Source organism: Mangifera indica, unplaced genomic scaffold (genome assembly GCF_011075055.1).
Source record: "Mangifera indica cultivar Alphonso unplaced genomic scaffold, CATAS_Mindica_2.1 Un_0055, whole genome shotgun sequence".
NCBI lineage: Eukaryota > Viridiplantae > Streptophyta > Magnoliopsida > Sapindales > Anacardiaceae > Mangifera > Mangifera indica.
The window spans coordinates 37,717-60,778 of record NW_025401147.1 but is presented as its reverse complement, the minus strand read 5'-3'; the positions used below and the strand labels follow the sequence as shown (position 1 = coordinate 60,778).

The window sequence follows — 23,062 nt, the reverse complement described above, 5'->3', positions numbered from 1 at the left end:
CATTGTTCTTTGCAATTGAACCACACTATATACAAATCTGCAACCCTTGCCTAGTTTCTTTCCTGAATTCTTGATTTGATCGAATCTGTCTTGGCTGGAACCTATCAATTACTTGCTAGCAATAAAGGGAAAGTCACAAACTTACACGTTATTTACTCTCCTGGTGTGACTTCTCTGCTGATAATGCAGACCAGGCTACAACTCATGTTAAGATTGATCCAACCAAATTGGTGAATAGTCTTTAAAGTTCTGAAATTTGTCATCCATAAAGATTTGATGTTTCAAGAAGTTAGAGGTACCGTTAAGTATGTTTCTAAACATTGCATCCTTCAAGTAACCGACTGATACATTCCCATTATGTTGTATTCCTTCAATTCTATATATTTTATTTAATCACAAAGATTGATTTCTCAATCAAATCACATGTTCAGAAATCATCAAACCCAGGGCAAGGAGGTGATAAATCTATTCCAAAGGGCCAAAGATAAATTGAGAAATTTAGGTTAAAAGGGGTTAAGATGTCAAAGTGGCTCCGATTCGATCTCAAATATGCTTATGATGTGGGTTTATATGACACTTTGGGATTTGATACCAAATGGTGCATCCGTTGGAGAACAATATCCTAAAGCTAGTAATTGATATTGAGAAACACAAACCATATAAATTCCATCAAAAACCCATATTTTACAATGTAAGATATAAATCTCATACTTCACACTAAAATTGTTAACAGAAGTTTTTCAACTAGTTAAATTTTTATAATGTTGAGGTATTAGATAAGTATGAGGAGTCACAAATAATTCTTTATTTGAAAATTTGAAGTTTTAGATATAAATTATTGAGACTTCTTTTGACTCAACCATCCCTAGAGCGACGTGAAGAATCCATGGTGTTACAAGTTTTCTTCCAAATTCATAGGAAGATTTACAGAGTAGTACCAAGAATGATATCACGGCAGATAAGAAAGGATGATTATGAAGAGGTTTTCTGACAGCTTCTTCAGCAAACTCATTGTTAATCGATCATACCAAGCTCACTCTCTAGCTGGTTGTTCAAAATTCAAGCTGAGTTAGAACAGATTCTTGTTCTGAGTCGGTTCAGCTCGCATCCACCCCTATTGCTCAATGTCACTTTCTTTTTCAAAGATGAAGTTATGAATTCCTAGAAGGAAATACACTCTCGACTTCACTGGTTAAGCTGGATAAGGAATAAATTCATAATTTTTTAATTTATTTACAGATTTTAACGTGAATGAAAGCCATTTTTCACCGTATACCTCTTTGAATGAAAGTCATTATCTCTCACAAAGATGAACAAATTTAATTTCTTTAGTTATGGAATATATAAAATACAGCGATTGCATAAAATTGAAGCAGAGTCAAAGATGGCAGGCTCAGGCTGAATATTAGGGGTGTTCAAAATTATCCGATAACCGAATCGAACCGATTTTTAAACCGAAACCCAACCGAAAAATAGGTTATTCGAAAAATCGGTTCGGATATCGGTTCAAAAATATATAAAAACCGAATTTTCGGTTCGGTTACCGGTTTGCCAAATTTTCAAAACCGGTTAACCGAACCGAACCGGTTTTTAAAAAATCGAATAAAATTTTAATAAAATATTAATAGAATATTGAATAAATTTTCAAAAAATTAGAAAAAAATAATAAAATATGATAATTTTTAAAATTCGGTTCAAAAATTGGTTAACCAAAAATTCGGTTCGGTTAATTGATATTTTCGGTTCGGTTCAAAATCGGTTAATTTTTAAATCGGTTCGATTTCGGTTCATGATTTTTTTCAAACCGAAAATTCGGTTCGGTTCAAAAAATGGGCAAAACGGTTCGGTTAACCGGTTTTGAACACCCCTACTGAATATGTTTTCTTCAGTAAAAGACAAGGTGACTGATGCAACAAAACACAGAAAGAACCGAGGAAATTTAATGGCAATGAATCTAGTCATTATGGTTCCTTCTCTTGTTCTTTCCAACCAAAACTTGTTTATCTTGCAATACATTCATCCTCATCTTATCTTAACATGCCTATGAAAATGGGAAAACTCTATTCATATGTAGTGCATGAATATATATTTATTTCTAGCCTGAAAACAAACTCAATCCTTACTTGTTTGATTTGACCTTGAATTCTAACGCAAACTACTTGAATCGAATCCTACGCACTCGAGATATGAGAATAGATTCCAAGTACATATCTATTCTAATCTAGGAAGGATGGAAACTCACAATGGGGCACATTTCCACGTTTCGGAAATGTTTCCATGTTTCAGAAACGTTTCCACTTTCGAAACTCCTCAAAACTTGCACGAAACATTTCGAGGTGTTTCAAAATTTTTGAAAAATTTTGAAATGCATTTCTTTTAAAAAAATCATGAAATCGATTAAACACACATCTATTATATTTTCAAACTTGAAATATCTCTAAATCTTATATTAAATTTATCTCCTCTCCACTCTTTGATGTGTTACTCATCTCCTCTCCATCATGTTATGTAAATTTGTGTATATTAATATTTTCTTCTTAAATATCTACATATGTTTACACAAAAACAATTTACAATAGGTTTTATGATTCAATTTTATAGTATTCTTTTTTTAAATTTTTTAAATTATTTATTTTTATATAATATAAGTTTATATATTTCTGTTATAAAAAATTTGGTATTTATAAAAAATATATATATATTTTTTCATATTTATAAGTTTTTCTATGTTTTCATGTCTTATATTTTTTAGAAAATATATTTTCACGTTTCCGTTTCTGTGCTACGTAGATTCTAATATCTCAAGTGATCTGATTAGATTTAAGTAGTTTTAGAAATTTTAAAGTTTTAGGAATAAACTATTGAAACTTCTTTGACTGGAGTCATCGCAACAGAGTCGTGAAGAATCTGTAGTGTGACATGTCTTCTTCCTAATTGATAGAAAGAAAGAAATATTTTACTTTTAATTACCGACTAATGAACCCTTACCTCATAGCCACTATATCATATTATCAGAATCCGATTTCATTGAAAGCTCTGCTGAATATTTTACTCACTTTTCAACTAAACGTCTAAGGATGTTAACAACTTTGCTTCGCCTGAAAGATATGTAGAGAGTTGCAGACAAAACTACAATTCAATTTCAGTCTGTCTTCCTGCAATGTGTTCACACACAAGATAACCCGACTAAGCTTATTTAATCCACTCATAATTACCCTTCCACAAACCCCATTAAGCTCAAGAATGGAAGCCACTAAAGACTTGTTTCCTCATGTGGGTTCTGCTCTTGCCAGTATAATGTTTGTTTGGGCTATGTTTCGGCAGTATTCTTCTTATGAATTTAGGATGTTCTTTGAGAAATATTCCAAAAGATTGGTCATTTTCGTCTATGTAACACTCATCTCTAAAAACATAGTTCTAAGTGAGATATAGACCCAAAGAGACATACTAAAAATTCTACTTAACCACAGCGAATAATTAAGCATGATATTTAAACTTATATTGTAAGTGTGCAAAAAGATGTAAAACATTCAACTGAGAAACTTCACATCCCATATCATAAAGAAAATCTTAATAATATTATTCAACAAACCCAAAGTGTTTGATATCAACTCCCAAATGAAAATAGTGCATAAATAAAAACATAGTCTCCAAAAACAAATACATAAAACTCAAATAACATAATGACATAAGTGCCCTCCTCATGCAACATTCTAAACTGGACCGTTGACTCTCCCGTATGTTGTACTACTCACCTCGTTTACCTACAAAACCACAACAAGGACACACAATATCTCAACTATAGTGTTCCATTATAACTTATAACGTGGTTACTCTCAAATGTTTTCCAATATCCCAAATGCCCATACAACTTACTATGACATACTCATGCCCTAAACCATAAGTGGCGTTATCTCGGATAACTAATGTCTAAGTTGATCTAGACATCCCCGATACTTAAGCTAATGAATTTGGATGAATAAAGAAAATCTTTCATTCCCATTCAAGGTCACTTATATACATCAAAGTACAAATTCACATGTCAAGAGTTAAGCCGGTTGTACTTATATCAGCAAAAGCACAAAAAATAGAGCTCATCATCCATTTTAAATAAATTATCAACTAACAAAATAGTTGTGCTAACTTGGATTATATTAAAGGATACAAATAACCTCAAGTTACTAATAGTTTTCATCTACATGTACCTTTTTCTTGTTTATACAAAAAAAAAAAAAAACTCAAGAAATAGATACTGCTTAGTGTTAACACTTGCATAAGACTTTGAATATGTTAAATTATCTTTGGAACTATTATTGAAAAGAATTTAAAAACTGTCATGATGTAGAATTACTCTTATTTAGAATGAAAATTAGTAGCATTCCAATTCGAATGAGTTTTGAATTTAGGGTATCACAGTTTGACTTCTAACTCAGCTTCCAGCTCATTGTTGATTCACTTCAGCACATCAATTGAGAATAATAATAATCAGTCACTTGTTCTAAGCATGGACGATCATGAAGTAGTTTTCCAACAACTTTTCTGATGACTTCTCCAGCAAAGTCATTGTCAATCGAGTGAACCAAGCTCAATCTCTAACTCGTCATTCAAAATTTAGGCTGAGTTTGAATAGATTCTTGTTTAGGGTCGGTTCAACTCGAATCTACCCCTATTGCTCACTGTCAATCTTGCATCCAATGGTGAAGTTATGAATTCCATAAAGCTAAATACACTCTCAACTTCGCTATATAAGCAGAATAAGGAATAAATTCATATTTTTTAAAATTTCTTTACAGATTTTTGCTTGAATTAAAGCCATTTTTCACCATATACCTCAATGAATGAAAGTCATTATCTCTTACAAAGATGAACAACTTTAATTTCTTTGGTTATGGAATATAAAGATTACAGCGAGTGCATAAAATTGAAGCAGATTCAAAGATGGCAGGCTCAGGCCGAATATATTTTCTTCGGTAAATGACAGGATGAATGAGGCAACAACACACAGAAGAAACTAAGGAAATTGAATGGCAATGAATCTAGTCTTTGCGGTTCCTTCTAACCAATATTTATTTATTTTATTTTTTTTTTTTAGGAGGAACCCTTATATAAGTTGGAGAATCTAACCACACCAAAGAGGTAAAAATAAAAACTTATATTGAATGACCAGTTTCACAATCATTGTATCAAATAAATCACTGCTAATATGTTTCAAACTGATATCCTCTTTGTTGCTTGGAGCCCTACTTTTATCACACAAATTAACCCTTGCAATCCTTTACTTAAACTTTACTTGTTTGATCTTACCTCGAATTTGAGTTTGAATAATATAGATAGATTACAACCCTAATTGACATTCCTGGTAAGTATGAGGATTGAGGAGTGTCAAACATATATATATATTCTGGTGTGGCTTCTCTGCTGATAAGACAGACCAGGCTATAACTCATGTTAAGATTGATCCAACCAAACTGTTGAACAGTCTTCAATGTTCTGAAATTTGTCATCTATACAGATTTAATCTATCAAGACAAGAGATGTACTATTAAGTATGTTTTATGTTGTGTAGACATGGATTCCTTCAATTTTATATATTTTATTTAATCACATAGATTGATTCCTTAATCGAAACACATGTTAAGAATTCCTCAAACCCAGGGCGAGGAGCTGATAAATTTATTCCAGAGGGTCAAAAATAAATTGAGAAAGTTCGTTTAAAAGGGGTTAAAACGTCAAAGTGGCTCCCATACGATCTCAAATGTCTTTTGACTTGGGTTTATATGAAACTTTGGATTTGATACCAAATGACGCATCCTTTGGAGAACAATTTCCTAAAGCTAGTTATTGAGATGGTAAAATCTAAAGTCATATAAATCTCATATCAAAAACTCATACTTTGTAATACGCGATGCAAGTCTCATACTTCACATTGAAATCGTAAAAGAAGCTTTTCAACCTTTCAAAATTTTCATTATGTTGAGACACTAGATGAGCATAAGGAGTCACAAATAATTCTTTATTTGAATATTTTAAGTTTTAGAAAAAAATTAGGCTAATGGATCATTGCCCACCCAAGTTTTAGCTCAATCTCAAAAGCATAACCACGTCTCTTCAAAAACTCAAACACTCACTCATAAACTAACTTCTATTAGAATTTTTCGTTAAGGTTAAAAGTAAAATCATCATTTTACTAATAATAATAAAAAATATATAATTTATTTCATTTCCCCCTTAGATATTAAAAACTTGCATTTCACTTCCCAACCTCAACTTTGAAAAGTTAACTCTCCCCCCCCCCCCCCCCCCAAATCCTTAGGGTTTTCTCCCCTCTCTAGTCTCTGTCAACGGTCGTCATCATTGTCTCCACTTTTAGCCCTGCAATCCCCTTCCTCGGTAGAGAACATCAATGGAGATGAAGAACTTTGTCTCCATCGACAAAGACAAGAAGAGACAAGTCTTATCGTCTCTTCCTTGACAGAGACAAAAGACAACAAATCTATTGCCTTCATCATCTTTTAGCTCCATTGACGAAGAGACAGAGATGAATCATCAATGAAGAGATGAGACGACTTTGTCTATATAAACGAAGTTCTTCATCTCTGTCAACATCCTCTTTTGAGGAGAGGGACGACCAGACTAAAGGTGGAGACGATGGCAGCACCATTGACAGAGACCAAAGAGGGGAGAAAACCCTAGGGATTTTTTTGGGGAGGGGGGAAGTTACTTTTCAAAGTTAGGGGTGGGGGTTGAAATGCGAGTTTTCAAAATCTATGGGAAAAATTAAATAAAATTATATATTTTTTACTATTATTGAAAAATAACAATTTTACTTTTATACCTAATAAAAAATTCTAATGACAATTGGCCTATGAGTGGGTGTTTAGGTTTTGAAAAGATGTGAGCATGTTTTTGAGATTGAATTAAAACTTGGGTGGTTAAAAGTCCTCTGGCCCTACAAATTATATAAACTTTTTTGACTCAATCATCCCTAGAGAGATGTGAAAAATCCATGGCATTGAAAATTTTCTTCCTAATTCAGAGGAAGATTTACGAAGTGACCCCCTAGGAAGCTTAAGTAGTAAAAGAAAAGCTTTTATGTATAAGAGAGTATGAATTTAAATTTCTTCTAACAGCATATCTAGATCAAACTCTTAATTTACTTGGTTCAGTGGTTGTAGAGTTGATTATTAGACCTAGGATTTGTCTTACTCGATGTGGTTAGTTCAGTGTCATAAAAGTGATGATTCAACTCAAGTGGAGTTTCTCGTTAAAAAAAAAAAAGGATTTACAAAGTGATTAAGAGGAAAAAAAATATTTTACTCTTGAACACAAACTATGGTAAAATGTATCAGAATCTATTATCCTGGAAAGCTCCGCTAAATATATTATCCATATTTCAACAAGAAGCCCAAATCTGCTAACCACTTCGCTTGGCAGTTACTGCAATATGCCATAACCTGCTCCGGACTTGCAGACAAAACTACTAGTCAATTCCAGTATCTCTTATCTGCAATGTGTTTACACACAAGGTAACCCAACTAAGCTTCTTTGAAGCAACTCAAAATTACCCTTACATAAACCCCATTAAGCTCAATATGACACACCTAGACAAATTTCACATCAACAAAAATCTCGGTATATGTGAGCATCCCAAGCAGATATGATTAGTCAAATGGCTTGTAAACTTCTTAAACTGTCAAGATATATTCCCCTATGTTCTTGCTAGTATAATGTGTATTTGGGTCATGTTTTGGCAATATTTTCCTTATGAACTTATGAGATCGACAAGTCACTTTTCATGAGTTTACTCATGATCTTTTCATCTGCAGTGAGGCTTACTTGGAGATCGACAATTATCTAAGCTCCCAGTCTTATACTCAAGCTAAGAGACTAAAAGCCGATGTTATCAAGAACAATAATCAGTCACTTGTGCTGAGCATGATGATTATGAATAGGTTTTGCAGCAGCTTTTCTGTCGACTTCTCTAACAAACTAATTGCCAATAGAACGAACAAGCTCAATCTTGAACTGGTCATTCTAGATTCGAACTAAGTTTAGATAGATTCATGTTCGAGGCCAATTCAACTCAAATTCACCCCTATTGCTCACCATCAATTTCGTTTTCAAATGATGTAGTTATGAATTCCATAGCACCAAATACACTCTTAACTTCACTGTGCAAGCAGGATAAGGAATAAATTCATACTTTTTAAATTTCTTTACAGATTTTAACGTGAATGAAAGTCATTTTTCACTCCTACACCCCTATGAATGAAAGCTATTATCTCTTACAAAGATGAAAATCTTTAACTTCTTTGATATGGAATATAAAAATTAAAGCAAGTGCATATAATTGAAGCAGAGTCAAAGATGGCCGGCTCAGGCTGAATATATTTTCTTCAGTAAAAGACAGGATGAATGAGGCATCAATACATAGAAAAAATTTATCTTATATCTATCTACACAAGTTATGATCAAGCTGCAAAATAATTACAAGCAATAAAGAGACAAACTCACACATTATTGAACATTTATATCTTATATCTATCTACACAAGTTATGATCAAGCTGTAAAATAATTACAAGCAATAAAGAGACAAACTCACACATTATTGAACATTTATTTTCAATCAGTTTGCTCTTCTGGTGTGGCTTCTCTGCTGATAATGCAGACCAGCCTATAACTCATGTTAAGATTGATCCAACCAAACTGATGAATAGTCTTTAAAGTTCTGAAAATTGTCATCCATACAGATTTGATGTTTCAATATACTGTTAAGTATGTTTCTAAACATTCCATCCTTCATGTAACTGACTGATAGATTCCTGTTATGTTGTGTAGACATGGATTTCTTCAATTCTATATATTTTATTTAATCACATGCATTGATTCTTTAATCAAAACACATGCTAACAAATCATCAAACCCAGGGCGTGAAGCTGACTAATTTATTCCGGAAGGCCATAAATAAATTGAGAAAGTTGGTTTTAAAGGGGTTAAAATGTCAAAGTGGCTCCCATACGATCTCAAATGTGCTTTTGACCTGGGTTTATATGACACTTTGGATCTAACACCAAATGATGCCTCCTTTGGAGAATAATATCCTAAAGTTAACTATTAAGATTGCAAAATTCAAAGTTATATAAATTTCTATCAAAAACTCATATTTTGTAATATGAGATTCAAGTCTCATGTTCGCACTAAAATAGTAAAAGAAACTTTTCAACCCTACAAAATTTTCATTATGTTGAGGCACTAGATAAGCATGAGAAGTCACAAATAATTCTTTATTTGAATATTTTAAGTTTTAGATAAAAATTATTTAAACTTCTTTTTTCTCGGTCATCTTTAGAGAGACATGAGGAATCTATCGTGTTACAAATTTTTTTCCTAATACAGAGGAAGATTTATAAAGTACCTTCAAAGGATAATTTGAATTAAAAAAAAAGAGATTTTATGTCTAAAAAAATATGATTTTAATTTTTTTATGATAACATATTAAGATTAAATTTTTGACTTACCTAATTCAATAATTATAAAATTGATCACTATACTCAAGATTTATTCTATCTAATACAGTTGACCCATAAAAATAGCGATTAACTCCATTCGGATCCCCATTTAAAAAAAAAAACATTTACAGAGTGATTAAAAGAAAAAAATATATTTTACTCTAAAATACAAACTATGGTAAAATGTGTCAGAATCTATTTTCCTCCAAAGCTCTGCTAAATATATTATTCATATTTCGACAAGAAGACCAAATCTGCTAACCACTTGGCTCAAAAGATTTGTAGGGTCACGCATGGTTACTGGCAACTGCAACACGCCACAACCTGCTTCGGACTTGCAGTCAAAACTACTAGTCAATTCCAGTATCTCTTATCTGCAATGTGTTCACACACAAGGTAACCCAACTAAGCTTCTTTGAAGCCACTCAAAATTACGCTTTGAGAAACCCCATTAAGTTTAATACAGTACGTTTACATAAATCTCATATTAATAAAATTTTTGGCATATATAGATATCTTATATCATTAGAGATGTTAAAATATTATTAATCAAATAATTTGTGAGCTCTTTCAATTGTCAATATATATTCCCTTATGTTTTTGTTAGTATAATGCGTATTTGGGTCTATTTTTGGGCAATATTTTCCTTATGAACTTATGAGATCGACAAGTCACTTTTCCTGAGTTTACTCGTGATCTTTTCCTGCACAGTGAGGCTTACTCGGAGATCAACAAGTATCTGAGCTTCCAGTCTTATACCCAAGCTAAGAGACTAAAAGCCGATATTGTCATCAACAATAACCGGTCACTTGTGCTGAGCATGATGATTATGAATAGGTTTGGCAGCAGCTTCCACAAATAAATTGCCAATCGAACAAACCAAACTCAATTTTGAACCAGTTGTTTTAGATTTAAACTAAGTTCAAATAGATTCATGTTTGGGGCCAATTCAACTCAAATTCACCCCTATTGCTCACCGTCAATTTCGTTTTCAAATGATGTAGTTATGAATTCCAAAGCACTAAATACACTCTCAACTTCACTATGTAGGCAGGATAAGGAAAAAAATTCATACTTCTTAAATTTCATTAAAGATTTTAACATGAATGAAAGTCATTTTTCACCCTACGCCTCAATGAATGAAAGTCATTTATCTCTCACAAAGATAAAGAACTTTAATTTCTTCGGTTTTGGAAAATAAAAATTAAAGCAAGTGCATATAATTGAAGCAGAGTCAAAGATGGCAGGCTCAGGCTGAAAATATCTTTTTCAGGAAGAGACAGGATGAATGAGGCATCAATACACAGTAAAAACTAAGGAAATTGAATGGAAATGAACCTAGTCTTTATGGTTCTTAACGTGAATGAAAGTCATATTCCACCGTACACCTCTATGAATGAAAATCATTATCTCTTACAAAGATGAAAAACTTTAATTTCTTTGAATATGAAATACCAAAATTAAAACAAGTGCATATAATTGAAACAGAGTCAAAGATGGCAGGCTCAGGCTGAATATATTTACTTCAGTAAAAGACAGGATGAACGAGGCATCAATACACAGTAAAAAACTAAGGAAATTGAATGGCAATGAACCTAGTCTTTATGGTTCTTTCTCTTGTTCTTCCCAACCAATACTTCTTTATTTTGCAATTCATTCATCCTCAACTTATCTTTACAGGCCTATGAAAATGGGAAGACTGTATTCATATGTAGTGCATGAATATATTAATTTCACCCATGAAAACAAATACAATCCTTACTCGTTTGATTTGACATTGAAATTGAGTTCAAATAATTCGAATTGAATCCAACCTACTTGAGATACTAGAATAGATAACTACCAGGTGGCACAAATGATTTTCTTTGTTTTAATACCAAATTTTAAAGTTCTAGGAATAAATTATTGAAACTTCTTTAGTGGACTTATCACAACAGAGACGTGAAGAATCTGTAGAGTCACAAAGTTTTCTTCGTAATTAATAGAAAGAAAGAATATTTTACTCGAATCACCGACAAATAAACCCTTACATCATAGCCATGATATCAGGGTTGCTAGATGTCACCAATGTATCATAATCCAATTTCCTTTAAAGCTCTGCTAAATATTTTACTCACATTTCACCTACCAGTCCATGGATACTAACAACTTTGCTTCACTTACAAGATATGTGGGGAGATGCAGACAAAACATTCAGTGTCTCTTCCTACAATGTGTTCACACACAAGATTATCCAACTAAGCTTATTTAAGCCACTCAAAATTACCCTTTCCTCAACACAACATTAAACTTCCAGAAACCCCATTACGCTCAAGAATGGAAACCGCTAAGGACTCGTTTGCTTATGTGGGTTCCGTTCTTGCTAGTATAATGTTTGTTTGGGCCATGTTTCAGCAATATTTTCCTCATGAAATTAAGCTTTACATTAAGAGATATTCAAAAAGGTTAGTCGCTTTCGTCTACCCTAATATCCAAGTCACGTTTCATCAGTTTACAGGTGATCGTTTCATGCGTAGTGAGGTTTACTCGGCGATTGAGAATTATCTGAGCTCCAAGTCTTCTACCCAAGCTAAGAGACTCAAAGCTGATATTGTCAAGAACAACAATCAGTCACTTGTGCTGACCATGGATGATTATGAAGAGGTTTCTGATGAGTTCCAGGGAGTTCAATTGTGGTGGACTTCAGGGAAAAACGAAACAAAGACTGAAGCGGTATATTTCTATTCTGGGACGGTTGAACAGAGATTCTACAAGCTCACTTTCCATAAGCGATACAGGGACCTCATCCTGGGGCCTTATCTCCTTAATGTCATGAAAGAAGGGAACGAAATCAAGGTCAGAAACCGGATGCGAAAGCTTTACACGAACAATGGTTCGTGGTGGAGACATGTGACATTTGAGCACCCTGCAACATTCCAGACACTTGCCATGGAACCTGAGACGAAGCAAGAGATCATTGAAGACTTGATCACATTCAGCAAGGCTGAGGACTTCTATGCAAGGATAGGGAGAGCCTGGAAAAGAGGGTACCTTTTGTATGGCCCCCCGGGGACTGGTAAATCCACTATGGTTGCTGCCATGGCCAATCTTTTAGGCTATGATTTGTATGATCTAGAGCTCACTGCTGTCAAAGACAATACAGAACTGAGAAAGCTACTAATTGAAACGACTAGAAAATCGGTTATTGTCATCGAAGACATTGATTGTTCGCTTGATCTCACAGGCCAAAGGATGAAGAAAAAGGAGAAAGAAGAAGGGGGAAATAATGAGAAGGACCCAAGCCAGAAAGTTAAGAAAGAAGAAAATGAGACAAGAAGCAGCCAGGTTACTCTTTCAGGATTATTGAATTTTATAGATGGAATTTGGTCAGCTTGTGGAGGTGAAAGATTAATAGTGTTCACAACAAATCACATAGAGAAGCTCGATCCAGCTCTAATTCGGAAAGGAAGAATGGATAAGCATATAGAGCTGTCATATTGTAACTTTGAGGCATTCAAAGTTCTAGCCAAGAACTATCTCAATGTTGATTCACATGATTTGTTCACAACAGTCAGTGAATTGCTGCAAGAAACAAAACTGACCCCGGCTGATGTTGCAGAGCATTTGATGCCAAAAAAATTTCCACCTGACGTGGATTTTAGCCTGAGAAGCTTAATCCAGGCCCTGGAAGTGGAAAGAGAAGAAGCAAAGTTGAAAGCTGAGAAAGAAGCACAAGAGAAAGAGCTAACAGGGGAACAAGGCTTTGTCACTTTAGAGTGAAATTGTTGTAAAAGTTTATGTGACTTCGTTTGAATAATGTAATTGATGATTAGATTAGTTTGTGTACATATGTGGTACTCCTAAGCAAATCCCATATTGGCAAAGCACCGGTGAGATACTGGGTTTGTCTGTACTTTGTCTGTATTCCACATATGTTAAAAACAAGAGGATTTGACTGGTTAAATAGCTTGTGAGCTCCTTAAACTATCAATATGTATTTTGCGTTGCAAACCCAAAAACAAAATCATGATAAACTATGTCCAAAATCTTGACAATGGGTTATCAAGGATGTTACAACATGAATGAAGAATTACAATGATTTTGAACCCCAACCCAATGCTAGTCTTGTTATGAGGGTGATACTTAATTGTTTGTGCAAATTTTGTAATCCACAGCCAAGCTCGAAATAAAAGTAGAGATACTTTAATAAAAATTGTTGATATTTTCGTGTTTGCTAGATCCAATGATGGCTCTTCTGGTTCAATCTAGCAGGATTTGCATATTTTCACATACAAAACTCAAATGAAATATGCAGAATTGAGTTGCGTTGCAGATGACTTACTTTGTAGCCCTGATGTTTGTCCAATTTGAAAAGCACCATAACCCCCTTTGACCTTTGTCCAGTGATCATCGTACATACGAATTATTCAGTGTTGGTATTATTAATGACCAAGAAATAACAAAAACCTTCTCTGCATTCAGATTTTAAAATGACAGGAAAAGATAAAATAAGTATGGATTCATCCACAAAAGGTTGCAACTGAAATATTTTATTATATGTTGGCTTTTAAGACAAGGAATTCAAATACCAGGACGCATATCTGGACATAAACCAATAATTATACTGGATATTGTGACAACTTACATCAATCCTATCTCAACAAAGCACGAAAAGATGTTATGCATGTGCTTGCATTTCACACCGTTTAAAATACTAAGATGTGATTGGTTAATAGCCTGTGAAGGCCCTAGGTTTCAAGAGGTCTTTAGGCTAACAAAACTCAAAATCAAAGCAATGATAGATTATGTGTCTAAAATGGCTACCCATTGTTTTGGGTTACAAAACCCAAAAACAAAACCATTTTGGACATAAATACAGTAGGTCAGACCAGGAATTTTACATAGCTTTCCAAGCTTTCATAATCAAATAAAGAATTTTCGTTCGGATAATCCTTTGCTGATTCTAAAGAAGGTGCCCCAGCAACTTTTTGCCTCTCCCCAGCAGGCTGCTCTTGTCAACAGTCAACTAGTAGAAATTCTTCGATCGGCGACATCGGGAATGGTTTGCACATCTTCACTCAATTAATTCAACGTTGAAACGAGTCGGTCGCTTTGCTTTGGCTTGCATTTCAATGAAAATTGCAGGGGATCAGGAAAATAAAGTACACTGGAATCGGGCTCTTGCTTTTTGGGCTGGAGAGCTTATAACAAACTTTTCAGGCCCATTCGAGCAGGCTCGAATGGGCCAGAGGAGTTTCCTAAAGAGCCACTGAACAAGAATCCATCCGCTAAATGCTATCGACAGCTTGAGGTTATCCCAAGAGCTAGGCCTGGCCACGGTTCATGAACCGCCGGTTTCAGTTCGGAACCGCCGGTTCACGGTTCGCAAATATAAGAACCCTGAACCGAAACCGTAACAGGACGGTTCATCCACGGTTCGGAACCGCCGGTTCCGGTTCATGGCCCCGGTTCGGAATCGACGGTTTCGGTTCGGAACCGATATTGAACCGTCAATTCTAATATATGATCTTGATTTAATTTTTAAATTATTAATTACAATAATTGAAATTTAAAAGAAAGGCTTGGACTTAATTTTTCAATTAAGCTTCCTACGTATCTTCTTGGGGTTTAGAAGAATTAAAGCCTACGTAGTTCTCTTACCTTTGCATATCTAATAGCTGGCAGTACCCCCTTACCTTATCATTCACCTCCACTATCTTGAGTATTATTTCCCGTCGTCATCGAACTATCCGTAGTTAAATCAAGCGATTTTTCATTGAAGTCCACTTTTATTTCTTGTTGTCGTAATTCGGCTCTTGTCCAATCGTCCACGCATACTTGAGCTTCAATAGATTATTTCCAAACCCAAATAGATATGCTTATTTCCATATGAATGATCAAATTTCTGTAGTTATTAGTATTACTAATTAAATAATTAATGACGAGAAGGAGAGACCTGATTCGGACACGTGCTCAATGCATTGTATCTCAAATTTCTATTTCTGAAGCGCTGCTCACATGGAAATCTTAACATGAAGATTATATGGAGGCCAACGGTTATCCTTATTAATAATAATAAAACTATGAATAATTTTATATGTATCTATTTTAGATATATAAATATATATATATTTATATATATTATTATATGATTAGGTATTGTTCTATTTTCAATTCAAAATCACTTAATTATATGATGATATATATAAGTGTATATATATTTATGTATCCAAAATAGATATACAGAGTTTTATTATAAAACTATAGACACATACTTTAAATACATAAATAAGTTTATATTTAATATATATTATCATATAATTAAATAATTTTAAATTAAATATAAAATAATAACTAATTATATAATAATACATATAAATATATATCTATTTATATTCTTAAAACATATACACATGATATTGCCCTATACGAATAATATAAGAAATGTACGTAAAATAAGACAAAGAGCAATGACTATTTCACTATATATTTTCACTATTTAAATTTGATAAAACTATTTTATATAAAAAAGTCAAATTTATTATGAAATGATTGAAAGTACAAAAAATATATTCTCAAATAAATAAAACTTTACTCCCAAAATTATATTAAATATATTTATATATTAATTTCAATCAGAAATAATAAAAAGATTAAAATTAACTATTATTCACCTGCAAACTTTGTATATTCTCTGAAAATTGCAGGGGACCGTTGGTCCCCTGCAAATTTTTCTTCAAAAGGCAACGGTTCCTGCCTTTTTAAATAAAATTCAAAACAAAATCAAAAAATTTTTAAATTTTTTTCGGTTCAGCACAGTAAACCGCCGGTTCATAAATCGGTGTGAACCGGCGGTTCCACAGTTTCAATTTATGTGAACCGGAACCGAACCGTATAGCCACGGTTTCGGTTCCCGGTTCAGTCCAGTTCCGGGTCTATCGGTTCCGGTTTCAGATTTATCCGGGCCGGTTTTGGTCCGGTTCACAGGCCAAACCGGCCCGTGGCCAGGTCTACCAAGAGCGTCACATCTTAATCCAAATAACCTTACGCATCGTCAAGTCATAAAGTTCACGATAGTTTTGATTTTAGATGGGCTGAACGACTATTTCCTACCGAACGTTTAGCGCAAACTTCATTATTCACTTTATAATTTTTTAAATTTTAAATATTTGTTTTTTATTAAATTTTATTATTATTATCAAGAGTAAAATCATCATTTAATAAAAATATTTAACAAAATTATAAATTTATCACATTTTCTCATCTCCTAATTTTAAAAATTAACAGTTTTTTTTCACCTTCCTCTTACTCAAAATTTAAAAAATCATTTTTTTTTTCTAAAATTTATATTTTTCTTTTACTGTTTTTTCAGTGACGGGAACTGATTAACCTCCAACCTCTCATCCCCTGATGAGGATGAATCATCAGCTAACAGAAAGCTGACCATTTGTTGGTGAAGCACGGATCTATGCATCTCTCTAGGCATGAGGAATTACAAATAATTCTTTATTTGAATATTTTAAGTTTTAGATAAAAATTATTTAAACTTTTTACTCTATCATCCTTAGAGAGATGTGAAGAATCCATGGTGTTACAAATTTTTTCCCTAATACAAAAATTTACAAAGTGACCTTCAAAGGGTAATTTTAGTCACAAAAGAGAAGGTTTTCTGTATAAGAGAGTATAAGTTTAAATTTTATATGATAACATATCAAAATTAAATTTTTAATTTACTTGATTCAATAACTGTGGGATCAGTCGCTAAACCTGGGGTTTATCCTATCCAATGTGGTTGGTTTGATCCCATAAAAGCGGCGATAGACTTGTACAGATTTCTCATTAAGAAAAAAAATTTACATAGTGATTAAGAGAAAAAAAAATATTTTACTCTAAAATACAAACTATGGCAAAATGTATCAGAGTCTATTTTCCTGGAAAGCTCTGCTAACCACTTTGCTTGGCTCAAAAGATTTGTAGGGTCACACATGGTTACTGCAACATGCCATAACCTGCTCCGGACTTGCAAACAAAACTACCAGTCAATAGCAGTATCGCTTATCTGCAATGTGTTCACACACAAGATAACCCAACTAAGCTTCCTTGAAGCCACTCAAAATTACCCTTCGATAAACCTCATTAAGCTCAATATGGCACACTTACACAAATCTCATATTAACAAAGATGTTGGCATATGTGGGCATCCCAGATTGCTTAGGATGTTAAGATGTGACTAGTCAAATGACTTGTGAGCTCCTTCAATTATCAAGATATATTCCCTTATGTTCTTGCTAGTATAATGTGTATTTGGGTCATGTTTCAGCAATATTTTCCTTATGAGATCGACAAGTCACTTTTCATGAGTTTACTCGTGATCTTTTTATGCAGGGTGAGGCTAACTTGGAGATCGACAATTATCTGACATCCCAGTCTTATACTCAAGCTAAGAGACTAGAAGCTGATATTTTCAAGAACAATAACCAGTCACCTGTGCTGAGCATGATGATTATGAACAGGTTTGGCGGCAGCTTTTCTGTCAACTTCTCCGATAAATTAATCGCCAATAGAACGAACCAAGTTCAATCTTGAACCAATTGTTCTAGATTTAAACTAAGTTCAGATAGATTCATGTTAAGGCCAATTCAACTCAAATTCACCCCTATTGCTCACCGTCAATTTCGCTTTCAAATGATGTTGTTATGAATTCCAAAGCACTAAATACACTCTCCAACTTCACTATGTAAGCAGGATACGGAATAAATTCATACTTTTTAAATTTCTTTACAGATTTTAGCGTGAATGAAAGTCATTTTTCACCCTACACCTCTATGAATGAAGGTCAGTTATCTCTTAGAAAGATGAAAAACTTCAATTTCGTTGATTATGGAATATAAAAATTAAAGCAAATGCATATAATTGAAGCAGAGTCAAAGATGGCAGGCTCAGGCTGAATATATTTTCTTCGGTAAAAGGCAGGATGAATGAGGAATCAATACACAGTAAAAACTAAGGAAATTGAATGGCAATGAACCTAGCTTTATTGTTCTTAACGTGAATGGAAGTCATTGTCCACTGTACACCTCTGTGAATGAAAGTCATTATCTCTTACAAAGATGAGAAACTTTAGTTTCTTTGATTATGAAATACAAAAATTAAAGCAAGTGCATATAATTGAAGCAGAGTCAAAGATGGCAGCTGAATATATTTTCTTCAGTAAAAAACAGTATTGGGTCTAGATCCACCCATGACGGATTGGCTGGACCAGTTTAATTTAATTGTCAAGGGCAGTTATTAGTGGGGAGTTGAAGGCAGTTAGACACTTACAAATTGTTCAAAAACTGCATCTTCCTAAGGATATAACAATTTGCGTTATTTTTGTTTACAAAAGAGGTTTTACTCTTCCTTTTCTCCAAAAAACACAGAAACAAAACCAAAAGCACAGAGATCAAGTTTCCCAAGGGAAAGTTGTATATGGGCAAATGGTGTTATGAAAACAACTAACGTCAACACTTCATGTCGTGTTTGAATGAGTTTTATTACAAACTTGAATCTGAATACACCGAATTTAATGTTTATAGAATTTCACATAATTCAATTTGATATGTTTAATTGTTCCCAACAGACAAGATGAATGAAGCATCAATACACAGAAAAAACTGAGGTAATTGAATGGCAATGAACCTAGTCTTTATGGTTCTTTCTCTTGTTCTTCCCAACCGATGCTTGTTTATTTTGCAATGCATTCATCCTCAACTTATCTTAACAGGCCTATGAAAATGGAAAAACTCTATTCATATGTAGTGCATGAATATATTTATTTCACCGATGAAATCGAACACAATCCTTACTCGTTTGATTTGACTTCGAATTTGAGTTTAAACAACTCGAACTGAATCCAATCCTCTTGAGATACTAGAATAGATAACTGCCAGGAGGCGCAAATGATTTTCTTTGTTTTTATTTGAAATTTTGAAGTTTTAGGAATAAATTATTGAAACGTATTTAGTGGAGTCATCTCAACAGAGCCGTGAAGAATCTTAGTGTCACAAAGTTTTCTTCGCAATTAATAGAAAGAAAGAATATTTTACTCTAATCACAGACAAATGAACCCTTACATCATAGCCATGATATCAGGGTAGCTAGATGTCACCAATGTATGATAATCCAATTTCCTTTAAAGCTCAGCTAAATATTTTACTCACATTTCACCTGCCAGTCCATGGATACTAACAACTTTGCTTCACTTAAAGGACAAGTGGGGAGATGCAGACAAAACTTTCAGTGTCTCTTCCCACAATGTGTTCACACACAAGATTACCCAACTAAGCTTATTTAAGCCACTCAAAATTACCCTTTCCTCAACACAACATTAAGCTTCCAGAAACCCCATTACGCTCAAGAATGGAAACCGCTAAAGACTTGTTTGCTTATGTGGGTTCTGTTCTTGCTAGTGTAATGTTTGTTCGGGCCATGTTTCTGCATTATTTTCCTCATGAAATTAAGCTTTACATTAAGAGATATTCAAAAAGGTTGATTACTTTCATCCACCCTTACATCCAAGTCACGTTTCATCAATTTACAGGTGATCGTTTGATGCGTAGTGAGGTTTACCCGGCGATTGAGAATTATCTGATCTCCAAGTCTTCTACCCAAGCTAAGAGACTCAAAGCTGATATTGTCAAGAAAAATAATCAGTCACTTGTGCTGACCATGGATGATTATGAAGAGGTTTCTGATGAGTTCCAGGGAGTTCAATTGTGGTGGACTTCAGGGAAAGACGGAACAACGACTGAGGCGGTATCTTTCTATTCTGGGACGGTTGAACAGAGATTCTACAAGCTCACTTTCCATAAGCGATACAGGGACCTCATCTTGGGGCCTTATCTTTTTAATGTCATGAAAGAAGGAAACGAAATCAAGGTCAGAAACCGGATGCGGAAGCTTTACACGAACAAGGGTTCGTGGTGGAGCCATGTGACATTTGAGCACCCTGCAACATTCCAGACACTTGCCATGGAACCTGAGACAAAGCAAGAGATCATTGAAGACTTGATTACATTCAGCAAGGCTGAGGACTTCTATGCAAGGATTGGGAGAGCCTGGAAAAGAGGGTACCTTTTGTATGGCCCTCCGGGGACTGGTAAGTCCACTATGGTTGCTGCCATGGCCAATCTTTTAGGCTATGATTTGTATGATCTAGAGCTCACTGCTGTCAGAGACAATACTGAACTGAGAAAGCTACTAATTGAAACGACTAGAAAATCGGTTATTGTCATTGAAGACATCGATTGTTCACTTGATCTCACAGGCCAAAGGAGGAAGAAAAAGAAGAAAGAAGAAGGGGGAAATATTGAGAAGGATCCAAGTCAGAAAGTTAAGAAAGAAGAAAATGAGACAAGAAGCAGCCAGGTTACTCTTTCAGGATTACTGAATTTTATTGATGGAATTTGGTCAGCTTGTGGAGGTGAAAGATTAATAGTGTTCACAACAAATCACATAGAGAAGCTCGATCCAGCTCTAATTCGGAAAGGAAGAATGGATAAGCATATAGAGCTGTCATATTGTAACTTTGAAGCATTCAAAATTCTAGCCAAGAACTATCTCAATGTTGATTCACATGATTTGTTCACAACAGTCAGTGAATTGCTGCAAGAAACAAAACTGACCCCAGCTGATGTTGCAGAGCATTTGATGCCAAAAAAATTTCCACCTGACGTGGATTTTGGCCTAAGAAGCTTAATCCAGGCCCTGGAAGTGGCAAGAGAAGAAGCAAAGTTGAAAGCTGAGAAAGAAGGACAAGAGAAAGAGAAAGAGAAAGAGTTAACAGGGGAACAAGGCTTTGTCACTTTAGAGTGAAATTGTTGTAAAAGTTTGTGACTTCGTTTGAATAATGTAATTGATGATTAGATTAGTTTGTGTACACATGTGATACTCCTGACCAAATCCCATATTGGCAAAGCACCGGTGAGATATTGAGTTTGTTTGTACTTTGTCTGTGTATTTTACATCTGCTAAAAACAAAAAGATTTGACTGATTAAATTGTCTATGAGCTCCTTAAACTATCAATATGCATTTTGAGTTGAAAACCTAAAAACAAAACCATGATAAACTGTGTGTACAATATCTTGACCATGGGATGAATTACAATGATTTTGAACCCCAACCCAATGCCACCTCCAAAGGTCTTGTTATGAGGGTGACATTTATTCCTTTGTGCAAATTTTGTAATCCACAACCAAGCTCGAAATAAAAGTGAAGATATGTTAATAAAAATTGGTGATATTTTCATGTTTGCTAGATCCAATGATGGCTCTTCTGGTTCAACCTAGCAGGATTTGCATATTTTCACATACAAAACTCAAATGAAATATGCAGAATTGAGTTGCCTTGCAGATGACTTACTTTATACCCATGATGTTTGTCCAATTTAAAAAGCACCATAACCCTCTTTGACCTTTGTCCGGTGATCATCTTACATACGAATTATTCAGTGTTGGTATTATTAATGATCAAGAAATAACAAAAACCTTCTCTGCATTCAGATTTTAAAATGACAGGAAAAGATAAAGTAAGTGTGGATTCACATGCACAAAAAGTTGCAACTGGAAATATTTTATTATATGTTGGCTTTTAAGACAAGGAATTCAAATACCAAGACGCATATCTGGACATAAACCAATAATTACACTGGATGTTGTGACAACGTAGGCCAATCCTAACTCACGGAGAGATGTTATACGTGTGCATGTATATCATATTATTTGGGATGTTAAGATGTGACTAGTTAGAGAACCTGTGAAGATCTTAGGTTTTAAGAGATGTTTCGGCTTGCATAACTGAAAATCAAAACAATGATGGATTGTGTATCCAAAATGGCTACCAATTGTTTTGGGTTGCAAACCCAAAAACAAAACCATTTTGGACACAAAAGACAGTAGGTCAGACCAGGAATTTTACAGAGCTTTCCAAGCTTTCATAACCAGATAAAGAATTTTCATTTGGATAATCCTTTGCTGATTCTAAAGAAGGTGCCCTGGCAACTTTTTGCCCCTCCCCAGCAGACTGTTCTTGTCAACAGTCAACTAGTAGAAATTCTTCGATCGGCGACATCGGGAATGGTTTGCACATCTTCACCCAATTCAACGTTGAAACGAGTCTGAAAATTGCATGGAATTAGGAAAACAAAGTACACCGGAATGGGGCTCTTGCTTTTCGGGCTGGAGAGCTTATAACAAACTTTTCAGGCAGGCTCGAATGGACCACAGGAGTTTCCTAAAGAACCACTGAACAAGAATCCATCCACATCCACTAAATGCTATCCACAGCTTGAGGATATCCCAAGAGAGTCACATCTTAATCCAAATAACGTTACTCATCGTCAAGTCATTTAGTTCATGATAGTTTTGATTTTAGATTTTATAATTTAAAACATTTTTTAAAGTTTATAGTCCATTTAAATAACCATTCTAGATATATATACAAATTCAGCATATCATATTTTATAGAAGTGATGGGCATGGGCTGTTTATTAATCCTTTTCTATAGATAGTGCTGTCATCTCATGGTACGTGTCAC

General features: G+C 34.2%; 2 protein-coding genes and 1 long non-coding RNA gene across 3 annotated transcripts; all 3 read left to right on the top strand.

Annotated features, from left to right (window-relative positions):
* The first annotated feature begins 11,663 nt into the window (after window positions 1-11,663).
* LOC123206988 (AAA-ATPase ASD, mitochondrial-like) lies at window positions 11,664-21,533 on the top strand. Its single transcript, XM_044624291.1, has 2 exons — window positions 11,664-13,222; window positions 21,290-21,533. The coding sequence occupies exons 1-2, from the start codon at window positions 11,827-11,829 to the stop codon at window positions 21,340-21,342; spliced, it is 1,449 nt and encodes a 482-aa protein (XP_044480226.1). The 5' UTR covers window positions 11,664-11,826; the 3' UTR covers window positions 21,343-21,533.
* LOC123206990 lies at window positions 17,565-18,264 on the top strand. Its single transcript, XR_006500155.1, has 2 exons — window positions 17,565-17,734; window positions 17,875-18,264. It is a non-coding gene; the product is annotated as an uncharacterized LOC123206990 (long non-coding RNA).
* LOC123206989 (AAA-ATPase ASD, mitochondrial-like) lies at window positions 19,729-21,285 on the top strand (the record flags this gene model as incomplete). The annotated part of the gene is made up of 1 exon (XM_044624292.1): window positions 19,729-21,285. A coding segment is annotated over exon 1 (1,398 nt), but the record flags the coding sequence as incomplete, so codon positions are not given.
* Window positions 21,534-23,062: the final 1,529 nt, after the last annotated feature.